The sequence below is a fragment of the Talpa occidentalis genome, unplaced genomic scaffold (assembly GCF_014898055.3).
Source record: "Talpa occidentalis isolate TD23 unplaced genomic scaffold, MPIMG_talOcc4v2.1 talOcc4.6, whole genome shotgun sequence".
In the NCBI taxonomy this organism is placed as follows: domain Eukaryota; kingdom Metazoa; phylum Chordata; class Mammalia; order Eulipotyphla; family Talpidae; genus Talpa; species Talpa occidentalis.
In genome coordinates this window covers 84,309,221-84,334,192 of record NW_023604972.1, presented here as the reverse complement: position 1 = coordinate 84,334,192, position 24,972 = coordinate 84,309,221, and the positions used below count along the sequence as shown (strand labels likewise).

Below are 24,972 nucleotides of genomic sequence, written 5' to 3'. Positions count from 1 at the left end.
CCTATTCGTCAGCAGACCGAGACTGTTTCGGGATTGGCTGGAGTGGGTAGGAGCATATCCAACCAGCAAGCAGCGCGCGCACAGGCCTTGGGGCCGGATACCCTGAACTCTATCTGCTGAGGACTCCTGCCTGAAGTCTCGGTCTCCGAGGAGGTGAGAGTTGGGCAGGGGAGGGCGCCGTAACTTTTGAAACTTGACGCGGCTCCCCTAGTCTATAGCCTTCCAGGCCACTTACCTCCGGGAAAGCGGTTATTCGACGACCAGCCAGGTCTCGAGTGCCGCTCTTCAAAACCTTTAATCACTTGTGTAAGCCTAAATCCTTAAAATGGCTTGCATGGTACATTCGTGTTATCTGCCCGCATCTTGTATTCTCTGCATTACTAGCTCACCTCTAATCACACTGGCCACTTTATTGCTCTTGGAACACAGTATTCATGTTCCTGCCCTTAGGCCTTTGTGCTTGTGGTTCTCTCAGCCTGGAGCCTCCCCCCCTAAATATCTCTCTTACTTCCTTAACTTCTTCATGGTTTGCTCAATTATGTAATTCTGAGTGACTTTATACGACTGTCTTAGGTAAAGTTACATTGTCCCTGTCTTAGCATTTCTTGTGGTTCTTCCCTGCTTTGCTTTTTACCATAGTACTCATAAGTAACTTGATATAGTCCAATACGATATATACATATATATACATAATTTATTATTTGTTTGCCTTATATTTTTACCTATTCCTTATATTTTTTTTTTATTTTTTTGTAGAGGCATGTTTTTTGTTTATTTATTTATTTGTTTGTCTATTTGTCTGCTTGTTTATACATGCACTGGGTACAGTCAGAAGCGCGGGAGGGTGAGAGAATTCACCAGAGCCAGAGCGAGGAGCAGAGCAGGCAGAAGCGAAGTACACTGCTGAGGGGAGCAGCGGGCGGCAGGAGAGGTCTGCGCCATGTGGGACCCTCCTCTGGTGGCCGGGGAGCAGTCGGGGATCGAACCGGCGCTGCAGAGGCCGCGGGCAGCTTCGCAACCCAGCGCTCAACCACTGCGCCACCAGGGAGGCCCTATTCCTTATATTTTGACCTATTTTGTTCACTGCTACATCTTTAAATCCCAAGTGACTACCTGGCAGGTTCTAGGTGTTCAACAAACATTCCTTAATCAATAACTCTTTTTTTTAATTTTAGCTTTTCTAATAAGGTTAAGAAAATTACAAGGCTCATGTCAGTGAATCAGCAAGATCTAGATCCAGATAGTACTACAGATGTGGAAGATGTTAGAGATGTTGAAGAGGAACTTATCAAAGAATGTGAAGAAATGTGGAAAGATATGGAAGAAGTGAGTATCAAGAAATAAAAGTGGTATGTCGATAAATATACGATTTAAATAAGTTTTTTTAAAGATTTATGTTTTTTAATTTATGCATATAAGAACTGAGGTATAGCCAGAGGTGCAGAGGGTGAGAGGATTCACCAGAGACAGAGTGGGGAGCAGAACAGGCAGATCCTCTGAAATACACTGCTGAGGGGAGCAGTGGACTAGACAGGAGAGGTCTGCTGCACCATGTGGGTTAGCTCCCTGGTTAGCTCCCTGATGGGATAGAACTCATGCCTTAGTGCCTGGTAATAGCTTGATAGCGCTAAAACTTTAACCCCTGCTGGTAAGGACGCCCCGATTTAATTCAATTTCAACAATAAACTTAGGAAAGAAAGAATTATTCTGACTCCCAAAAGCAATTATATGATAAATATTTGTATAGTTGTTAGGTTTATAAGTATTCATTCAAGAAATTTTATACTAGGTGAACTATAGAAAGAAAATATTATGACAATACCTGCCTTAAATCCCTCCGCTGATTATCAGCTAGTGGAGGCAGTAGCTGTCACATTATGTTACAATACATTATAAGATATATTCTGGAAGAATTGCAAAGATTGTACTTAGGAGTACTAAACTAGGCCGAAGGGGTTAAGGATAGCTTTCAAGAGCGTGAATAACTGAATTTATTGTAAAGAATAAATAGAAGTTAGCCTGTGACCATGGGAGAGATATACCAAACAGAAAACAAAATATATAAAGATTGGGAGAGTTTAGAGACATCTAAGTATAATATTATGGCTTATGTAAATTAGGAGAAGGCAAACTTTTAGGGTGAGACTGGAAAGGTCATTAGGAGAAAGAACATGATGGATTTTGTTAGCGTGTACTATAATTCATTAAAAGAGTATAAATACAAGGTGACATGCTGGGATAGATGGTTAGTGGAAGTTAGTCTTGTGGTTTTGAAGAAAATATTTTGTAGATGGGCCTCCCCGGTGGCGCAGCGGTTGAGCTCTGGGTTGCGAAGCTGCCTGCAGCCTCTTCAATCCCCAGTTCTGACTGTACCAGTTCAATCCCGCACTTCTGACTGTACCCAGTGCTTGTATGTATGTATGTATGTATAAATAAATAAATAAATAAATAAATAAATAAATAAATCTTTAAAAAAAATATTTTGTAGAGAGTGAAACTATAGGTAGAAAGTGTAGTTAGGAGGCCCTAGTAGTGGTCCTGGAAAGGTGTACCAAAGTGCTAAATTCTGTCAGTGCAAATAGAGGAATAATGGATTTAAGAGATTTTAAGGAGGTAGAACCAAAAGGTCTTGGAGGTTGATTGTGAGATGGGAATTATGAATAGTTTCAAGTTTCTGGTTCTGATCATTGGTGGTTGGTGGGGTTGTTTCCCAAAATAGATAATTATAGAAGTAGGAAGAATGCATAATTAAGGAGCTTGCATGAAAACATAAATTAATTTAGGATATACTCATTTTGAAATGTATATACAATTTCTCAGTTAGCTAAAACCACCTTTGGTCCATTACAGTGTATTGGTAAAATTTTGTTCTACTTAATGTAGTGTTATGTATTATCTAGGCTATGGACATTTTTATAATCTTATTTTTCCTAGTAAAATTTCAGGTTAGGGCAGAGATTAGTAGGTATTTTCCTTTTCCTTTTTTTTTTTTTTTTTCAGTTTTTTATCATAAATTCTTGGTACATTATTTTTATCCATGTGTTTTTTTAAGATATGTGTAATCCAACCCATTTGTTTGCTTTTGATATTTTTTTAATATAGAACCTTCAATTTAAAAAGAACTTGTCGCTTCTCAGCCTTTTGGCTAAGATCAAGTGTAAAAATAACTTTAAAAACTTTTTTGTAGAAAAATACTGTAAGTAGAAATAAGCACAAATAAAACTTAAATTTCCTATGTTTTTACTTCTTAGATATAATCACTGTTAACAGCTGTGGATTTTTTAATGGCACAGGAACAATGTTCTCTAAAGGCCTTATTTTCTTAAGATAGTAACTACCTTTTTTTTCCCATAGTACTTTTCCTCTTCTTTTCCCACCCATAGCTAACTTCTATTCCATGTAATTACTAATCTTCATTCTTTTTCCTTATTTTTATGCTCATTTTTTATTTTTCATTCTGTGTAGCATCTAGTATCCTCTTTTACTTACCTTGGGACTTATTTGACTGCCTTCCTGATGCTTTTGTTTAAGAAAGTGAGGAATTTAAACAAACTTTTTATTTTATATATTTTTTACATCATTTTTCATTTTTGCACAATGTACATTTTTATCTTGGTTAAACAAACTTTTCTTATCACACATTTGTATTTGTTTTAGAGGAATATTACATTGGTACAATGGGGATGAGAAGGGAATTATCTGTGGGTTATAGTGTATGACTTGTTTTCCTTTGCTTTTTAAATCAAGTGTCAGAATAAATTATCCCTTGTTGGAACCGAGACACTCAATGATAAAAATGCTCAGGTATGAAACTATTTTTCCTTTCTAAAAATAGATAAGTGGAATTCATTGTGTTTTGCATAAAAATGCATCTGTTTATCCCAAGTATAATAGCTTTATTAATTACTGTTTGTAGTTGAAGAGTTGGTAGTACTATGAACACTTTTTGAATAAGCTATTATAAAAAATAAGAATACTTTATTATTATTTATCTTTTAATTGCTATGTATACATTTAACTATTAAGTGAATCACTCATTGTCTGTTATGATACCTTGTTAAAAATTAGAAAAGAGACTGTCCTGCTTTGTGTTAGGTGCGGTAATTACGGTTTATTTTATCTTAACTGATTTTATCTTAGATTTTAAAAAGAGATTATGATTTTTTAATAGTAATCAGTGAGTTGTGGAATTGGCTTAGGAATATGCCAATTGGTAACTGTAAGAATTTAAAATATCAGAGAGAGAGAGAGAGAGAGAGAGAGAATAGCTCCTAGTCTGTGCATACAACAATAATAGAAGAAAAGCTCTGAGACTCTGCAATCTAGGTACAGTGGGAACTTTTTCGTCAAATAATTAACAAGAAAAAGAAAAACTTAGATCTACTTGGCCATATAAAAATTTAAAATCCTTTAATGAAGAATTCTAGGAACAAAGTGAAAAATACATTTGATTCCAATAAAATTTCTCTAGAACTGTTGGGAGCATGTCAAAAGATATGGTTACTGATGGAAGACTCTCCTGTCTCCAAATGTGGTAGCATTTAACCTTCAAAAGGAAATAATGACCGTAATTGATTATAAGAATATGAAGAAAAATATGTGCTCTAATGATACTTAGTGAAAAATGAGAAAGGGAAAGATGGGTCAAAGAAGAAAAACTAAGTTGTCACTTTTGAGAGTACCTGTTCCACCAGATCTTTAATCTTAAAATTGATGATAAAGGATTAAACATCTTTGTAAAAAAAAAAAAATTATCCATCGATAAATATGGAGCTGTGTTGTACAGGGTAAAACTAGATATTATATTTAGAAATGCTTTATACAGTAAATAAACTATAATCTGATTTCCTTGGTGAATGTGGTTCTTACTATTTTGTAGAAATTGAGACCTACTGAATCAGAATCACTGATGAGGCCTATAGATTTATTGTATGATTTTCATCCAGTAAGCCAAGCATTATCTTGGAGCGAAGTGCTCATGTAGTTTGTCAATGTTTAGTATTTTCAGATAAGCAATAATAACTTTGCTTATTCCAAAGAAACCAAAAATTGTGGTTTCCTTTTGTGTTGAGAGCTCTCAAGTTTACTTCCAGGTTGGTGATTCTTTAGGAGGATTCACAGGACTATTGTATAGTCATCCTCATCCATGAGATTGATTACATTGAAAGGATACAGAGTAAAATTAGCAAAGGAAAAGGATGATGGGGTATATAACTTACAAATTATTGTGTAGTAAAGTTGGTTTTTATGGGTGACTGTGGATGTGGTCTCATTTTAAATGGTCTCTGTATTGTATATTTAAATTTATTTTTATCTACTTAGCTAGAAATAGTGGCAATTCTTCTGAAAGGGCACAGAAGAAAAAGAACAACTTTGATGCAAATGTACTGACAAGAAAGGATATCCAGTTTTTAAAGAATTACATGTTTAGAATACAAACTTAACATGCTTAGGTTCTTTTACTTTAGGTTGAATGATAGTGCAGAAGTTACCATTTTTTAATACTTATCACCATTATAATTATGAATGTAATTAGTATGGTTTAAAGCAGATTTCTGTTTGGAGTGATGTTTTTTTTTGGTTTTGAGGGCTATTATACCAGAAATTTGTTTTAAGAACTAGTATTAAAGTATTGAAAAGGTCTACACTTTCATCTAAAAATTACTATGAATATTCCACAAGAAATGATTTTTTTACTCTATTTTTATAGCTGTCCTTATTAATTATGCAAGTGAAATGTTTGACAGCCGAACTTAGCCAATGGCAGAAAGAAACTCCTGAAAGTAAGAGTTTTATTTTTAAATTTACATTTTTATAGAAGAGCTAATGACAAATTAATTTAATGATCACAAGAATTATAGTATCCATTTAGCCATCTTGAAATTGATCAAATTCCATTGCTGTTAGGAAGCCACCTTTTCCTTTCTTCACGCCATTATTTTGTGTTTATTATAGAGGAATGTGTCTGTCTCACATTAGGGATAGTAACCTTGATTATGAAATATTAGAGCCCTCATTTTATCGTCATAGTCTTATATGCTGGGTAGAAACTACATTGTCTCTTAGTGAATGAAACTTACATGATAGAAAAGATTTCTACTTTAGACAATTACATAAGGCTAAAAAAGATTACATATCCCCTGTTGACTGAGGCCAACTCTATGTTTGCCTTTAGTTGAGAAGTAGAAGGCTTAAACAGATGTAGTTTTAATAACCACTAAGCAAAGTCTACATTTCTATGCTATATATATGTTGTACTTAGTGTTCATATGAATTGTACCCTCTTTTTCCATTTAATGTCTCCCTTATCCTTTCTTGTACTTACTCTGTTTCCTTTAACTCCCTACACTTCCCTTAGTGGGCTTATCATTCTCTATTTCAGGTCTTGGGATTCTTTTTTTCTCATTTTCCTTACCTAGACTATTTTATCTGCTCTCTTCATTACTATGTTCATGCCATTGTCTGCCATTGTTCCACATCTTCCTACCACCTGGTATTTTTAATTTTAGCACTTGTGACAAATACATATACAATTGTGATTTTTATTTGCATTAAACTGTATATCCTATTGCCTACTCAGTATTATATTGAACATCTAAAAAATTGCTCATACTCAGATGTCAAAATGTTGGTGTTTTTCAGAGGATAGTGCTTAGTTCTTTTAGCTTTGTATGGTATTCCAGCATTGTATATTCTGCTCCTGTTTTTATATCTGTATTGATGGCTTCTGTATAAGTTTGCTAGGGGCTGCCATAACAAACTACTATGGGTTAGTGTTTGCTTAAATAACAGAAATTTATTTTCTCACAATTCTGGAGGCTAGAAGTCAAGGTGTCTGTGTTGACAGGGTTGGTTACTTCTAAGACCTCTTTTGGCTTATAGATTGCTGTCTTCTCCCTGAATCCTCACCCTTCTGTGCCCATCTTTATAATCTGTTTGTGTAAGGACATCAACCATGTTGCAATAGGGCTTAACCTAAAGATCTCATTTTAACTTAATTACCTTTGTACAGACCCAATTGCAAATACAATCAGATGGGTGTTAGAACTTCATCTTGCATATTTGGGAAGGACACAATGTTCTTACAACTTTTAAATCTTTATATCCAAACCGTACTTCTCTGTAATATTACACTTATATATTTCTCCCTTCTAGGCATCTTTTAAAAAATGTGCTATACAAGTCTCAGATTCATGAACTGATCTCTATTTCCTGATCCATTAAATGGAATCTATTTGATTAACTATACATTTAGGAGTCCTTCTAGATTCTTCTTATTCATAATTTACATACTGCTAGATATTAAATACTGAGCCCTACTGCCACAGATTTACTTTTTAGGCTCTGTCATGAAACCCACTAGATTATTATAACAGACTTTTCAGCTCTTAACATAGATTGTTTTTTAATTGTAGGAATTTTCAAATTTAAAGGAAGATAAGAGAATAATATAATGAACTCAATAAACTGAGACAACAGCTTTCACAATTATCATCATTTTCTAGCCTTGTTTTGGACTTTTTGGGACAGCTTTAGAAAACAGCATACCTTTATTATCTCACAGTTTCCTGGGTCAGGAGACTAGGCATAGCTTAGCTGGCTCCTCTGCTTAGAGGTCTTGAGGTTACAATGAAAGATTCTCACCAAAGTCTCAATTGGAAAGAAATATACTTCCAAGCCACCTCGATACTGACAGAATAATTTCCTTGTGACAGTGGCTTCATTTTACATTTTTGCTCTTTCTGTTCTTTCTTTCTTTATGATGTTCCAAGATTCCTTCTTTTAATGTTTTTGTTTCAAGAACTTCATTTAACCATTCTCTAGGGTATTTCTACTTATGACAGAGTCTCTTAGTTTTTCTTTACCTGAGAATGTCTTAATTTCTTTTTCATTCCTGAAGGATATTTTTACTGGATATATAATTCAGGATTAAATTATTTTCTTTTATCACTCTATAAAGTCTTGTCTCCGTGGTTACTGAAAAGAAATATACTGTCACTCTTATGTTTTTCCTCTTTTGGGAAGACATGTTTTCTTTGATTGCTTTGCAGATTTCTCTTTGTCTTTTGCTGTCAAAAATTTAATTACTATGTATCTTGGCATGGATTTTTCTGGGCCTATCCTTTTTGTGTTTTATTCAATTCTTAAGCATAGATTTATATCTGGCAAAATTTCAACTTTTATTTCTTCAAATTTTTTTTTTAGTTTTACTCTCTTTCCTTTCCTGGGAGTCTAATGACATGAATGTTAGATCTTTTGTTATAGTCAACCTGAATTCCTAACTTTTTCTTTTTAAAGTTTTATTTTAGTTTCTTAGTGTGCTAAAATGCACATATATTTACCATGTTAAATATATTCATGTGTGCAATTCAATAATGTTAAATACAGTCACTATTGTTGAGCAATTCTGTAAACATTTTCATCTTGCAAATGAAACTCTCCCCATTAAATGACAACTTCCTTTTTCTTGTTCACTCCATTTCCTGACAACCACCATTCTACTTCTGTTCTATGAGTTTGACTACTCTAGATACATCACATAAATGAAATCATACAGTATTTGTCTTTTTTGTGACTGGCTTATTTCACTTAATGTAATGTCTGCAAGGTTCATCCATGTTGTAGCATGTGTGAGAATTTCTCCCTTTTAAAGTCTGAATAATATTCCATTTTATGGAAAATATGTGTATATATGTTTGCACAGGATCATGACTACAGAAAGAAATATTTGAGGAATACACTATAGATTATTAATTTTTCTTTTGAGGTATTTGGAAAACAAAATAAAGGAAAATGGTACTAAAACCAAAACCAAAATGTGATTAAGTATAATCACATTTATCTAAAATTATATTTGTAAAGAAGTTAAATAAAAATAATTTCATAAAAAGTATACAGTAGTCATAAGAAGCTTTATATACATGAAAAGTGGTATATTAGAAGCTATAAAGTTTAATTCTTGATTTTGGAGCATTAACTAAGTACATGTATAATTTTGGTTTGTTTTGTTCTTTAGTAATTCCATTGAGTGAAGAAGTTTTGACAACATTGGGAAAAGAAGAGGTAAGTTACTTAATGAATTTGTAGTAACTCCAAATAATTTATAACTCTTAAGTTTCTTGGGTAAGTTCATGATATAAGAAGTATGGTGAAATAACTTTAAAACCAAATAAATTTTAAATTTTATTTATGTTTCATTGAACAGAATATCTAAAACAATAGGATTTTTTTTTCCAATTGTATTTATTGAGGTAGAGTTGGTTTATATCATCTTATTTGTTTTAGGGATTATAGGCCCAAATGTCCAAATATATGCTTTCATACTGGGCCCACCACCTAAACCCGGATAATCCTTCACTATGCTCCATTGGGCCCTACTTTCATTCCCACAACCCACTCCTTCTGATTGCCTTTGCTTTGCAGTTAGATGTCAAGGGTTGGTTATTGGTTTGGTTTTGTGTGACCTTTTGTTGCATATAAGAGTGATACCTTCTGGTATTTGTCTTTCTCCTGACTTATTTTGCTTGGGATTATCTTCTCTGGGCCATCCATGTTGTCTCAAATGGCAGGAGGCCATCTTTTTTATATCTGAGTAATATTCATTATATTCTATATGTAAGTACAGACATATATATAGTTACCTCATATGTGCGTAAGCGTGTATGTATGTATCACCCACATTTTTCTGATCTACTTCTTTGTCTTTGGCTGCAATGAACATAGGAGTGTATATTCCCCTTTGAATTAGTGTAAAAAGATTTGAATTTTTGAGCTCAATTTTTATTTTGTAACTATTCTAATGTTTAATATGTAAGTCTTATATTCAGTTGATGAAACTTTCCTCATAAGTAAAGCAAAAAGGGTTAAACATAGCTAATTGTCTATAAATGTAAATTTTTCTTTCTCAAAATAATATTAATGTCTATAAAAACATGTTCTTAATGCATATGTCCATTAGGTCAAAGTATAAGGCATAAGATAGAAGCAAATCAGAATTTTCAACAAGGTTGTGGAGTATGGAAAGATATCTCTGTGCTAGAGACAGAAATAGTGAAAAAAAATTATGTACTCAATAGAATCGAGGAAAGGCTTGGGATTTATATGAAACTGGTACTGCAAATTTAGGATCTAGTGGGGAGCTAAGAACAAGGTTATTTAGAATCAGACATAGACTGTTCAACCTTTTCTTTCTCTCTCTTTTTAAATTAAGTAGCTAACTTTTTACTACACACATGAAAACTGGAGGTATGTAATATGAAGACTTAAACTATTGAGGGTCTGGACTCAGGACACTAGTTTGGGTGTTTAGAAATTCTGTTCCTCTTTGACTACAGCAATGCCTGGTACTCATTAACTGATCAGTAAATATTTGTTGAATGAATGATACTCATTTCTGTTTGTTCTTGCATGATCTCCTTAGAAAAGACAGATCTACCTGATTACTGAAAGCTCTCCATTAAACTACCTTTCAATATGAAAGTAAAATATGTTGCTAAACCCCTTCTTAAGTTTTTTAGTTCAACAGATGTTATAATTACTTCATACCTGTTGTATATTTACCTTTCAAATGCTTTTTTCTAGGATATCTTCATAAATTTCTGACTCTTTCTTAGGAGTGTATGTAAATTTTACTATTATGAAGATATACAGCTGTTTATAAGATTACAAACTAAGCAATTTATTTTATTATTTTGTTCTAGTTCCAAAAATTGAGACATGATCTTGAATTGGTACTATCTACTGTTCAGTCAAAGAATGAAAAGTTAAAAGAAAACCTGGAAAGGTATATTTACATTATAATTACTGTTAACCATAGATGCATGTTAAATTAGTGTTAGTGTTTTATTTTCTATTTCTTTGTTTTGTTTTTCCATGTTTAAAGGGAACAACAGTGGTTGAATGAACAGCAACAGATACTGGAATCCCTTAACGCAGTATACAATGACTTGAAACATGAGGTTGTCACGTTTTCTGAATCAAGGTATTTCGTGTTCCGGGTTTATAAAAATAGAAAAAAAGTATTTTTCTTTTATGTTACATATCTGAAAATATGATAAATTTTACTAGAAATCATGAGTTACCTAACTTTTGCCAACTATTACCTATACAGTCTTTTATGAATGATTTGAATTGGTTGTACATTTAGTTTCACTACATGTTAAACAGAGACTATTGCTTTCATAAAGACAGTTATTTGGTTTTAGCAAATGAAGTTTGAACAATGTTTTTGATTAGCTTTGAGTGATCGGTTACACATAGTTATATATTCACCAGTGACATATTTCTCTTATTTTTTTAAATTCTATTAGAATCTTTAATGAGCTGAAAACTAAAATGAATAATATAAAGGAATATAAGAAAAAACTCCTGTTTACCTTGGGTGAGTTTCTAGAAGACCATTTTCCTCTGCCCGATAGAAGTGTTAAAAAGAAAAAGGTAAGTTTTGGAGAAGACATTCATGTATTTTTTCATATGTGAACTTGTTTCGGATGGTTCAAATGTAAATTCTCTGATATATTTTGTATGTTTATAATATACACTCACAAAGATATATGTATAGAAGTATCAATATATTTACTGAAATATTAGAAGCAAGCTAGAATTAAATTCCATTTTTTATATTATATTTATATGATTTAAATGCAGCTTTTAAAAATAATCTATTGAACTCTGTTAAAGGAGTTAGTGAAATGGGAATGTGGTTGTTGTGTTTTCATAGGTGATTCTCCTTTGAAACATTGACTTTAGCCAAAGTGAGTTACCTCTGTAAAGAAAAGTTCCTTTCCTTATAGGTAGCACTCATCCAATTACTGGACAGTAAATGGTTAAAAGGGCATAGCCTCTTAGTCTTGATGTAGACAAGTTTGCATAGTCTTGCATCTCTAGAATTCTTGAGATTGGCTGAGGCTTTTGTATTACTTCATAGGCAACCAACTTTTCCTGTATGACTGCATAGCTACTGACTTTTTTTTTTTTTTTTTTGAGTTTAATCCTTTTTTTTTTTTTAAAGATTTATTTATTTATTTATACAAGCACTGGGTACAGTCAGAAGCGTGGGAGGGTGAGAGAATTCACCAGAGCCAGAGCCGGGAGCAGAGCAGGCAGAAGGACCGAAGTACACTCCTGAGGGGAGCAGTGGGCGGCAGGAGAGGTCTGCACACCATGTGGGACCTTCCTCCAGTGGTCAGGGAGCAGCCGGGAATCGAACTGGTGCCGTGGAGGCTTCGGGCAGCTTCGCAACCCAGCGCTCAACCACTGCGCCACCGGGGATGCCCGCTACTGACTTTTTCCCTGCTCAAAATGCTTCCTAAACTTCCCACAGCTTCTGAAAATATCAGTATTTCCCACAAGTATTCCTACATGGAAATCTCTCTGTCCTTAGAGTCTATTTCATGGATATTAATTTATCAACTAGTCAAAAGACTACATTAAGTCTCTTGCCTTTGCCATAAAATAGTACAATGAGATCTGGATATATATATGAGATATAGAATATCACATTGTTCTGTTATATTGTTAATTAGATCAAATAAGAAAGTGGTAAGAACATTGGTATAGATAAAATTTCCGAAGTTTCTGGAGTCTTGGAGCATGCCTAGACTTCCTTCTAAATAAAAGACAGTCTATTGCACCTTATTCTATTTGCTATGAAGGACACAATGCTTAGCAGAAAAATCAATATTTTCTTAATGTTTTAAAATGAATCTTTTTGTATTTTGAGGCTGTCTTGTAAAATACAGTAAGTGGAAACCTAGATATCAATTGCTACAGAATTCCATTTTAGAAATATCAAGGATGGCAACACTTGAAAAGAGTATTAAAATATGTGATATATTTTAGGGGGTTAACTGAAAGACCTAAATTTGATATAGGAGATAAAATAAATAAGAGATCAAGGATACTATAAATCATTATTAAATTGATCTATTCTGTTGAAGGAACTGACACCTAATGAAGCTTAGAAGACTTCTAAAGAAATATTTAGTGCATCATCAATTTAATTTGGTTAAGGAACATACAGGTGGAAATAATATGGAGGAATAAATGTGTGCATCTAAGCTGGGTTATACATATATACAACACTGAATCCTAAGTATAATTAGAATGACATGCACTATCTCATATTTTATTTCCCATTAATATTATGATAGTATAATATTTCCACTCTCCTCTGGATCCCATCCTATTTGCCTCTTGAAAGGACATAATTCTTAAAATTATTTTTTCTCCTTTATTTGCTTTTCTTTTTTGAATTATTTCAAAGAGTCTGTAAATATGTCCAGATATTCCAAGTTTGAAAAGAAACTAAACAGAAAGCTTTTCTTGTCCTGACATTTATATCATCTCCCATGTTAATAGCAGAATAGTCTACCCATTTTACAGCAAAATGCCTCCAAATGAATAGACACCATGTCAGCTTGTCATTTAGAGAACAATGACTGTTCAATGACCATGAAAATAATGTTCCCAATGTTAAATCTAATATTCAGATTTTTTTGTTCATATCTCATTTCTCCAAGACTCCAACTATGCTCAATATAGTTAGACATGTCTTGAATTTCATAACCTGGTGCTCAGTAACCTTTGCTCATTCTTTTCCTTTTACAAAACTGTTACAATCACTGAAGAGTCATTATTGATCTCTTTCATTTTTCAGACTAATGTGAGCTTGTTCAGGTTCCTAAGGCCAGCCAGGGGCAGATTTAGTTCATATTTCTTTTTCATGAAAATTTTATTTTTTTATATCTTCTATTGTTTCTCATGTCCCTGTTTTGAAACATTTTCTTTTTTACTTCCTTTCATTGTATTTTTCCTCTGCATTTTTTTTGATTGTCTCAGTCCTTTCATCACAAACGTGTCATATGCTGATTCTTACCACTCTTTCATTTAATAAAGTATTAAGGGATCAGAAGATTTTGACATCCAAGTTTACTGGATCTCTTTACTTAAGAATCACATTTATTTTTGTTAGGATTATCTTACTAATTCTTTAATATATTTGTCTTTCTGTAAGACCTTATGAAGGCTCCATGGTAATCTTTCACTGTTATCAAGAAAGTACAGATTGCCTCTGCAGTAGGTAACTTTGCAATTAGTTGAATGTCTGAATCAAAAGCTGCTAATTAGGATTAGTATTATCTGGGAAGGAAATTTCTAGCAGTTTCCCTTAGAATTTTTTTCAATTGAACATTTTTAACAGTAATTCGGATAAAGAAGTTGAAGACATAGTCATCAAAGTTTGCAAATGATATTGAAATTAAAAGGGTTAAATATTAAGTATTTGATAATAGACATAAGATATACTTTTCAGTGGATCAGGAACTAGGCCAAAGAAAATAAAATACTTGGTAGCACTCATAGAATATCTTTCTTGGGTTTACACATTGAGGAATAAAGAAGATATTAGGTACGTGTATGAAAAAGACTGGCATTTTGGATAACAGTATTCTCGGATAGAGGTCATCAGGGTAAAATAGCTTATGAATTCTTAAATTTAATTAATAGAATATCAGCATATATAAGTATGAGAATGAGTGTTCTTTTCATCTTTGTTGTTGGAAACATACTTAGATCATTGTGGAGGCTGGATTTTAAAAAAGGGCAAATTAGGACAAACTGAGAGAACAACCATGATGAGAGGGACACAAGTCAATGGCATTGAAAAACAATAGAAGGAACTAATGATGCTTAGTATGGAGAAGACTTGGGACTCATATTAGCTGTCTTCAACTATTTGAGGAACTTTTGGATGGAATTGAATGAGATATATTCTCTGTTATTCCAAGTGAGTTGAGTTAACTTGCGGAACTGTCAAGAATATAGAAAGGGCTTCCTTGGTGGCTACGGGTTAACTCTCAATGCTATCACCTGAGATCCCCTAAGTGTGATCCAGCCAGGGAGCTAACCTACTTATGGCACGACAGACTTCTGCTGTCTTGCCTGCTGTTTCCCTTAGCAGTGTATTTCAGTAAATTCGCTTGTTCTACTCTGTCTCTGGTGAATCCTCTCACTCCCCTCTACCTCTGACCTACACTCCAGTTCTTCTATGCAAAAAAAAAAGAAAAAGAAAATAACAACTGTAGAAAGATGAACAAGGCCCCCTGGGAAGTAAGTTTCCTTTCCTGAAGCTGTATAAATACAGTCTGGGATGCCATTGTGATATTTTGATTAGGGTTTCAAACACTGGACTTTCTTTTATATGAGTGTATATAATATGAATAACAATAATGTCTATTATATATTTATAGTTTGAATTGTATCTTAAAATTGGATAAAATTTCACTTTGCTTTTATACACCTGCTTGTTTAGTACAAGCAGGTTGTTTATGCCCAGAATTCTGATAAAATCGCTTAATTATAAATGTTTGATTTTAGGATACTTTTAACCATTACAATTAAGAAATATTAATTTTATCATCTATATTCTGCTATTGGCAGAATTGAAATGTTAATTTTTTATTCATATTTCTGTCAAAGAAAAACATTCAAGACTCAGCTATGGAGCTGATAACACTGCATGAAATATTAGAGGTAAGTGTTTTGTGTTATTTTCTCTGAAGATGTCTCTGAAGTAGTGATATGTGAACAATTTTACACAAGCTTGAAAAAGCATACTTCTTTAGTTCTTAAGGCATATACCAATTTTTATCTGGGAAATCTTTAGTTGACAACTTTGTATCCTATATAAAATGCGTAAGTGAGTCTAAGGATTCTTCCCACAAAGTTGCAGAATTTTGTGTATAATTTTTCATTAAATAACATCAGCCTCTTTTATAAAATAATGTTAACTATTGAGTAATCCCAACATTTTCTGCTTGACAGTTACTTTCTTTTGTAAATATCTTTGACTTTTTAAAAAATGTATTTGAACTCAAGCCAAATTAACATATATTGCCAATATTTTAGATCTTGACTTGACAATCCATTGCAAATTGGTAAAAGAGGAAATTAATATAGTCTGAAGAGAAGGTTATTTAACAATTAATGTGCCTTTTTTAAGTTACTAGTAAGTTTAAAAGAAAGTGATTTGTTTCATTGTGCTTGTATGATTTGGCTGCTAAAGTCTACTTTTATTCATTTAAGTAGTTTTGAATGGTAAGAGAAGAAAAATAAAAATATTGATTAGTTTTGTGGTTAGAGCATTTTAACATAATTCTAGTTATCCCAGCTAATACTGAAACTGAAAAACTAATATTTCTCATGGATGACTTAGCTTTCTTGAATAAAAATTGTCATATATTAGCAAATATTATAAGTAGTAACTGAGAAATGCATGTGTAATTTTTTTTGAATAATGTGCTATGGAATAAAGTTTAAAACTTGGATTTTGAAACCATTTCGTTTGCAAGGTGTGTTATCAATAATAAAAGTAAGCCAGTATTTAAACTGCAATCAATGAAAAGTAGAACAATACACATGTTCTTTTTAAAGTTGGATTTTTAGCATTAGTCATTTCTGAAATAAGACAAAACCTTTTTTCTACCAGGATATGAAACCTGAAATAGCTAAAGTTAATGGTAGATGAAAATTCATTTTAAGAGCTGAGATACTGACATTATGAAATGATTATTATGAAAAATGATTGAAATAAGAGCATCAGGTTAATTATACTTCTATGGCACTTTATATTTGTGTACATTATGCTTTTTCTTTTTTTCATGTTACTTAAGCTACTGTCTTTTATTTTATTTTTTTTTTAATAGAGACATGTTTTTTATTTATTTATTTGTTTGTTTGTTTGCACATGCACTGGGTACAGTCAGAAGTGCGGGAGAGTGAGAGAATTCACCAGAGCCAGAGCAGGGAGCAGAGCAGGCAGAAGGACCGAAGTACACTGCTGAGGGGAGCAGTGGGCGGCAGGAGAGGTCTGCGCGCCATGTGGGACCCTCCTCTGGTGGCCAGGGAGCAGCCGGGGATCGAACCGGCACCACAGAGGCCGCGGGCAGCTTTGCAACCCAGCGCTCAACCGCTGCGCCACCAGGGAGGCCCAAGCTACTGTCTTTTAATTAATGCTTGGACTTGGTAGTTCAGCGATAAGGAATTTAGGCCATCACCTGTCACTAATTATGACCTATTGAGGAATCTCTTAACTTTCTTGTATTCAGGTTTTGTAATTTGTGAAGATACTGGAAATTTGTTGAGGGAAAGGGGTAATAATCCATATATATTTAGCATTTTCCAGTATGTTTCATAAAACATTAGTGTTCAAAGAATTTTAAATCTGTGTTTCTTGAAAAGCTTAACTAATGCATTAGATTTGGGAAGGAAAGGGGACAGTCAGTGCATATTAGCAATCCTTCCCCTTATTTGACCATAGAAATCTGTTTTCAAGATTAAGAAGATCCTTAAGACCAATTCTATGGGGTGCAGTTTGGGAAATGTTAGCCTATGTAATTTAGTATGAATGCTCGAGACTTGTCAACATTCTTGATGTTGACAAGAAACGTTGGCAAGAAACCAAAAATAGGGCCTCCCCAGTGGCGCAGCGGGTTGAGCGCCGCACTGTAAAGCTGTCCGCAGCCTCTGCAGCACAGTTTCATTTCCCGGCCGGCCAGGGAGAAACCCACATGGCGTGGCAGACCTCTCCTGCCTCGCCCACTGTTCCCCTCTGCAGTGTCTTCGGTCCGTCTGCCTGTTCTGCTTCCCACTCTGTCTCTGGTGAATTCTCTCACCCTCCCGTGCCTCTGACCTGTACCTCAGTCCTAGTATAAATAAGTACAATATTTAATAATAAAAAAAAAAGAAACCAAAAATATTCAAGATAAAGTTGAAGGAAATGATGCTAAAACTACTGTTCTGAAGATTTTTCAGAATAGGTGGGGTTTTTTTTGCTGATGGGGGTATAGTTGGTGATTTCTTTTTCTTACAATGCTAAGATATGTGTGTGTGTATATATATATATATATTTTTTTTTTTTAAAAGATTTATTTATTTATTTATACAAGCACTGGGTACAGTCAGAAGTGTGGGTGAGAGAATTCACCAGAGCCAGAGCAGGGAACAGAACAGGCAGACTGATGAAATATCCACTACTGAGGGGAGCAGTGGGGGTGGCAGGAGAGATCTACGCACCATGTGGGACCCTCACTGGCAGCCGGGAATCGAACCAGCGCTGCAGAAGCTGCGGGCAGCTTTGCAGCCCAGCACTCAGCTGCCGTGCCACTGGGGAGGCCCCAAGATTTATTTATTCATGCATACAAGAACCGGGGTACAGGCCAGATGTGTGGGAGGGTGAGAGGAGTCACCAGAAACAGAGTGGGGAGCAGAACAGGCAGACTGACTGAAATATACTGCTGAGGGTAGCAGCAGGCGAGACAGGAGAGGTCTGCTGCACCATATGGGTACTTCCCTGGCTGGGATCAAACCCACGCTGCAGAGGCTGTGCACAATTTCACAGCGCTGTGCTCAACCGCCTGCGCCACCAGGGAGGCCCTGTATATTGTTTTTTTAATTTGATGCATAATTTTTTAATGTTTAAATTTCTGGTTTTTATTTTTAAGAAGTTATAACCAAATTTCTAAAGAAGTTTTTATCCCAAGAGAAGTGGGAGAATTGTATATGCCCCTTAACTAGTTTTTAGGAAATATTTTCAGAGTTAAGATGCAGAGATTTATTTTAAAGCTTTTTTTTTATTAAAGATTTATTTATTTATGCATACAAGAACTGGGGTACAGGCCAGAGGTGCGAATGTGAGAGGATTCACCAGAGACAGAGTGGGGAACGGAACGAGGAATGACTGAAATACACTGCTGAGGGGAGCAGCAGGCGAGTCAGGTGCAGTCTGCTGCACCATGTGGGTAGCTCCTTGGCTGGGGATCAAACTTGTGCTGCAGTAGATGCAGATAGCTTCATAGGTTGCATTTTAACCCCTTGCGCCACCAGGGAGGCCCCATTTTAAAGCTTTTATTCATTTTAAAGCTTTTAATATCACTGTCTTTTAAAAAAGAAAATTATGTTAACACACAAATTATGACATAAACAGTTATTCAAAGAGTAAAAACAACAACATGCTTTGATGAATAATTTTGATGTTTTTTCCAGCTAAGTCATTTTTCACAAGTAAGATATAATTTCAATGACATTTTTTCCTAGATTCTTTTAAATAGATTATTTGATGTTCCACATGATCCATATGTCAAAATTAGTGATTCTTTTTGGCCACCTTATATTGAACTGCTCCTGCGTAATGGAATTGCTTTGAGACATCCAGAAGATCCAACCCGAATAAGATTAGAAGCCTTCCATCAGTAAAAAAATGGTCGCTTTTCCACCCAGACTTTACAGAATCTCGTCATTCAATGATAATGGAAGCACTGAGGATTACTTGGCTAAAGCACCGTATTTTCAAATCAAAGATCATAGTCCATTTTCCTTTTATACTTAAACTGACACATGCTGCCATCTTTTATTAATTTAAAAATAATCCTTTCTCACTCAGTCTGTGTTTTGGTATTTTAAACTGTATGGACAAGAATACAAGTGAAAAATATCTTGGACATAATCATTATAAATATTAATGTACCTTATCTGCAAACCTGTTTTGAAAATTCTTTAGTTACTTAATGATATTGCTAATGTTATATTTTCCTTTTAAAATTTATGACTGTTTCTTTTATGCATTTTTAGTTCCTTTTGGTACTCACCTCCTTTAAATTTAGGAATTAAAATGAAAAAGCATTTAATTTGCAGTGGTTTTAAAATCGATATATCTAATGTAGAAAGCAGCATAATTTAGTTAGAAAATTTGTTCCATGTATACTGCTTTATGTTTAGATTTCTTAAAAATTTAAATATGAAAAACTATGATATGAAAAGTAGTATGGAAGTTATATTTTAATATGTATTACATAACAAATGATATTATATATTAAAGTACTTTTGATTTTGTTGATTTTTCCTAACAAAATTGTGTTCATCAAATTTTGTTAATTCTCATGACTTTTCTGTAAATAAAATTCTCATCTAAAAATCTCTAGTTTTTTTGTGATGTGGCATATTTTAACAAATAGGACCTTTTCAAAATGAATTATTGTGTGTCTTAATCAGGCTAAGCTAGAAAATGTAAGCTAACCTAAAAAATTCCAAGCCCATTTAATATTTAATATCATTTGTTTTCTCAAGAGACTTGCTGCTCTATTTGAAAATGCTTTCTACTGTATATAATCTAAGTTTCTTGCTTACCTTAAATAAAATACTTAATCTTTTTTTAAAGTTATCAAATGATAGTGTACATATACGATGCCCCTTCTATAGAAAACACAAATACTGGTGTATTTTAGAGATTGTTAGTTCTTTTATGGGGAAATGACATATAAAATACTTAACTAGAATACTTCGGTTGGGAGTTGAAGGAATGAGCAGTTTTTATTCTTTGAAATTACTGAAGAAGGGAAAAATGGTTTTGGCAGTGTAAGCCTTATCGTAATTCCACAGAACAATTAATACTATTGTGTGTGAAACTCTCTGTGTTGAAAAATATAGGAAGAAATATATAAAGGCAATAACTTGATTCATTTGGACTTTGTTTCACATTTTATAGATCTACTGGTAAGAGTCTTTTCACTATGGTATCATGAATAAGGCACTTAGAGAAACCTATGATGATTGCCTCTTTATTTAATTCATTAACTGAAGCTTGAATAGTGAGATAATTTGCTGAATCTTTTGATCTTAATCATGAGCAAAATATAGTAGAATCAGTTTTGATTTGTACTCCTAACCTTGCAGCCCTCGAAACTTTTTGATGTTTCAAAGCCTATATGGAGAAATGTTTCAGTTCTGGGGATCTATTTCTATTTTCCCTTTTCATTTAAGAAAATCACAGATATCTATTCAGAACTGAGGATTTGTTTCTGTTTCACCAGGTTTTAAATATGATAATGCAAAATATTGGAAAGTAATATCACATTCTAGCTTTTCCACATCAGATGATGATTTCATCCTAATTTGAAAACAAAATTTGTTTGAGTCTACCACAAACTATATTTGACTTCACTATTAGTTGATGTGTATGCACGGATTGATTTGAGAGAAATTAAATCTCTGTTTAGTTGAAAATCCAGCCAAGTTGAATATGACTCTGTTGAGTCTTGCCATATGTTCTATATGGTTGTGCATCTACATTAACATTTCTGATTCCCCTATTTTCCTTTTTTGTTTAGTTAACTTTTAGTTTACTGCTTTATTGCTTTTGTCAATACAATTATAATATTACAATATTTAATAATATAATTATAATCCAAAATAAAAATATAATTATTAATGTATTATGTTATATATAATGTAAAATATGTATTAAGATAATTAACATTTCTTTGATTCTATATAATATACAATTCTATACAATACCCTGGTGATTACTACCAAATAACTGTAATAACAATGGTAAATGAAATGACCTATTACGCTTTGGCATTTTTTTTTTTTAAGATTTATTTATTTATTCAAGCACTGGGTACAGTCAGAAGCGCGGGAGGGTGAGAGAATTCACAAGAGCCAGAGCGGGGAGCAGAGCAGGCAAAAGGACCGAAGTACACACTGCTGAGGGGAGCGGTGGGCAGCAGGAGAGGTCTGCGCGCCATGTGGGACCCTCCTCTGGTGGCCGGGGAGCAGCCGGGGATCGAACCGGCGCTGCAGAGGCTGCGGGCAGCTTCGCAACCCAGCGCTCAACCGCTGCGCCACCAGGGAGGCCCTGGCATTTTCTTTTTTTTTTTAAAGATTTATTTTATTTATTCATACAAGAGCTGGGGTATAGGACATAAGTATGGGGGGTGAGACGATTCACCAGAAACAGAGTGAGAAGAAGAACAGGTATTAATTGAAATGCAATGCTGAGGGGAGCAGTGGAGAGACTGGAGAGGTTTGCTGTACCATATGTGGGTAGCTCCCTGGCTGGGATTGGACTCAGGCCTTTGTGGTGATAGCACTGAGACAAACCCTAGGCTCCCAGGGAGGGCCTTGTCATAATTATTAATGGAAATTCTCATGTGCAAACGTTTCTCATGGCATATTTTTATTTTAAAGATTTATTTATTTGTGCATACAAGAACAGGCCAGAGACAGAGTGGGGGACAGAAACAGGCAGACTGACTGAAATACACTGCTGAGGGGAGCAGCGGGTGAGGCAGGAGAGGTCTGCCTCGCCATGTGGGTTTCTCCCTGGCGGGTCGGTGATCGAACTCATGCTGCAGAAGCTGTGGATTGCGTCATACTGTGGTGCTTAACCCCTTGCGCCACCTGGGAGGCCCTCTCCTAGCATATTCTTAAAAGTGGAATGACTGGACCAAAAATTTCGCACATCTTCCATTTTATTGCCAATTGCTTTGTGTGCTGTTTGCACTTAATTTATACTTCCACCAACATTATGTTAGATGTTTAGTTCACCAAATCCTTCCCAATACTTGATATTTATCAACTTGGGACACCTTTTCCCAATTCATATGAAAGAGAAACATTCAGTGATATTGAATACTTATCATTCATTTATTGGTCATTGGCTTTTTTTCTCCTATGACTTTTCTTTTTATGTCATTTTCAATTAATTTTTGGCTTATACACTTATGAGAGTTCTTTAAATATTCTAGGTAATTACTATGGTTTATATGAGTTGCAAGTTCTTCCAATCTCTGGCTTAGATTTACAATTTTAATGGTTTAAATTTTCATTTAATGTAAGTTCAATTTATAAGTCTTTTCCTCTATGTTTTGAGGCTTTGCACCTTATTTAAGTTGTACAATAATTTTTCAAAATATTAGAAAATTTTTATTTTCACTAGTTCAAATTCAACTTCAGTATTATTGAAAGAATAAATATACTGTTTAGAGAGTGAGTAGAATTTCACATGGTTAATCTGATTTTAATGTTTGGGAGGTAGAATTCCAAATTCACCATCTTGACTGTGTTGGCTGTGTCTACTACTATTTCTTCCAATATAATAATCCCAGTAGGCATAGGTCAGAATTCTTTATCTCATTTTCCTGAAAATAAAAGCAGTCTAATTTCAAGAAATGCCTTGGTTTTAAAGAAAATAAATTAAATTTGCAAGATAATGTAATTAAAAATATATAAATTAGCAATCTTCATTATCTCTGAAAGTTCCTCAGTCCTTGTTGTTTGGTTTTCAAACTCTTCAGCTGTTCCTCCTGTTTTTCACTTTCTTACACACACACACACACACACACCACACACACACGCACACACACATACACACATACATATTCTACTTCCAAATTTCCATGTAGTCCACCTTAAATTTCCTGAAAAGTTGCAGTACATGTAGGTTTCTGGCTTCTAAAGACTGCTAGCAAGACTTTTTAGGTATAAGTAGGAGATTTACTATTAGCTCTACTCCGTCCATAATCCTTATTTCTTAAATTGAGAAAGAAAAGCTGGAGGGAAAATTTTCAGAGTATAGACTGGCCACTAAAATTTTCTACTGCAATTGAAATTCACAGTTGAACATGTTTCCTGTATTTCAATTAGGAATTAATGCAAGGGTATTGCACTAAAATTTCTGTATATAGTATAAAGATAGCATAATAATCCATTTATATTGCAAGATAAAGAAAAAATAAGGGGAACTAATAGATAAAAAGAGTTATGTGATTACACCAGCAAGTTTGCTTTGAAAATTCAGTAGACCCCACATTTTCTTCATTTTATATTTATGTACTTTTGTCTATGAATGTTCTACTTTGATATAAAGTCAAAAAAAGAAAGACATAAGAGATAGCTCAACCTAAAGTGACATATGGATACTGACTTCAATAAAGTTTTTTAAGCCTTTATTTGCAGTTGACAAGATGTCATATTTGACTGACTTATGGAATTATTAATGTTTTAAGAGTAATTATAGTAGTTATTTTTTAATCCTTGTATTTTAAAAGTATAGAGAAATTCTCAATGGAGTCAATGAAATATTACGTGGTGGGGGGGCCTTCCTGGTGGCGCAAGGGGTTAAGTGTGGTGCTGTGAAGCTATCTGCAGCCTCTGCAGCCTGAGTTCGATCCCCTGCTGGCCAGAGAGCTACCCACATGGCGCAGCAGACCTCTCCTGTGTTGCCTGCTGCTCCCCTCAGCAGTGTATTTCAGTCAATCTGCCTGTTATGTTCCCCATTCTGGTGAATCCTCTCACCCCCTACCCCTCTGGCCTGTACCCCAGTTCTTGTATGCATAAATAAATAAATCTTTTTTAAAAAATAAATATTACCTGGAATTAACTTTAAAATAATCCAGTGGGTAGAAGGAAGTAATGAGAAAAAATTGGTCATGTGTTGATAGATACTATTGAAACTGGATGATGGATACTTTTAGATTCATTGCATTTTTCTGTTTTCATGTGTGTTTTAAGTTTTCTTTAAGGCCATTAAAACCACAAAGTTAAATGGATAGTTTATCATTTCTCATGTTAATAATTTTTCATCCTTACACATATAGTTTTCCTTATAGTCATTTCGAGAAAAGGAGCCTGTTAGAAAATTTTCATTACTCTATTTAGACACAGGATGGCACTCTTTGAATAAGTAATTAGTGAAAGTCCAGTTTTCACTGAATAAAAAACCTTTCCTTTACAGAGCTGCTACTTCCTAGGGCAGTTTGTCTTAGTTTTAAAACATTCAGGTAGCTTATGTAGATGATTACTACCTAACATTAGTTTTCTGTGTTGGTTGTGTCTGCTACCATTTCTTAAAAAAAAAAAAAAAAAAAAAAAAGATAAAGTTTACAACTATTTAAAGGGTGGTTTGATGCAAAAATACATGTGCCAGTTCTTATTTTGATGTTTAAAACTATTGCTAATTACCCATCTCATGTATTTTAATACCTCTATCTATATCTCCTTATAAATCATCACTATTTAAATCTGTCAATGCCAGCCACAGTTCCTATTTCTAAGTTTTAAATGGCATTGAGCCAAGTACTACTGATTAAGGTCAAGATGAGGACTATTGACTGTGGACAGATGCTTTGCTCTTTC

The 24,972-nt window shown here is 34.0% G+C and overlaps 1 protein-coding gene across 1 annotated transcript; it reads left to right on the top strand.

Annotated features, from left to right (window-relative positions):
• The first annotated feature begins 50 nt into the window (after positions 1 to 50).
• On the top strand, positions 51 to 21,191 carry CENPK (centromere protein K). The gene is made up of 10 exons (XM_037529689.2): positions 51 to 153; positions 1,176 to 1,326; positions 3,748 to 3,804; positions 5,711 to 5,783; positions 9,017 to 9,063; positions 10,701 to 10,783; positions 10,883 to 10,981; positions 11,310 to 11,436; positions 15,478 to 15,531; positions 19,093 to 21,191. The coding sequence occupies exons 2-10, from the start codon at positions 1,210 to 1,212 to the stop codon at positions 19,249 to 19,251; spliced, it is 816 nt and encodes a 271-aa protein (XP_037385586.1). The 5' UTR covers positions 51 to 153; positions 1,176 to 1,209; the 3' UTR covers positions 19,252 to 21,191.
• The last annotated feature ends 3,781 nt before the right edge of the window (positions 21,192 to 24,972 follow it).

What these genes read in the sequence shown, in the direction of transcription:
- CENPK (XM_037529689.2), top strand. Translation starts at nt 1,210, where the DNA reads ATGTCAGTGAATCAGCAAGATCTAGATCCAGATAGTACTACAGATGTG. An exon ending in TGTGGAAAGATATGGAAGAA is followed by an intron (nt 1,327 to 3,747) that starts GTGAGTATCAAG and finishes TTTTAAATCAAG; the next exon opens with TGTCAGAATAAATTATCCCT. An exon ending in GCAGAAAGAAACTCCTGAAA is followed by an intron (nt 5,784 to 9,016) that starts GTAAGAGTTTTA and finishes TTTGTTCTTTAG; the next exon opens with TAATTCCATTGAGTGAAGAA.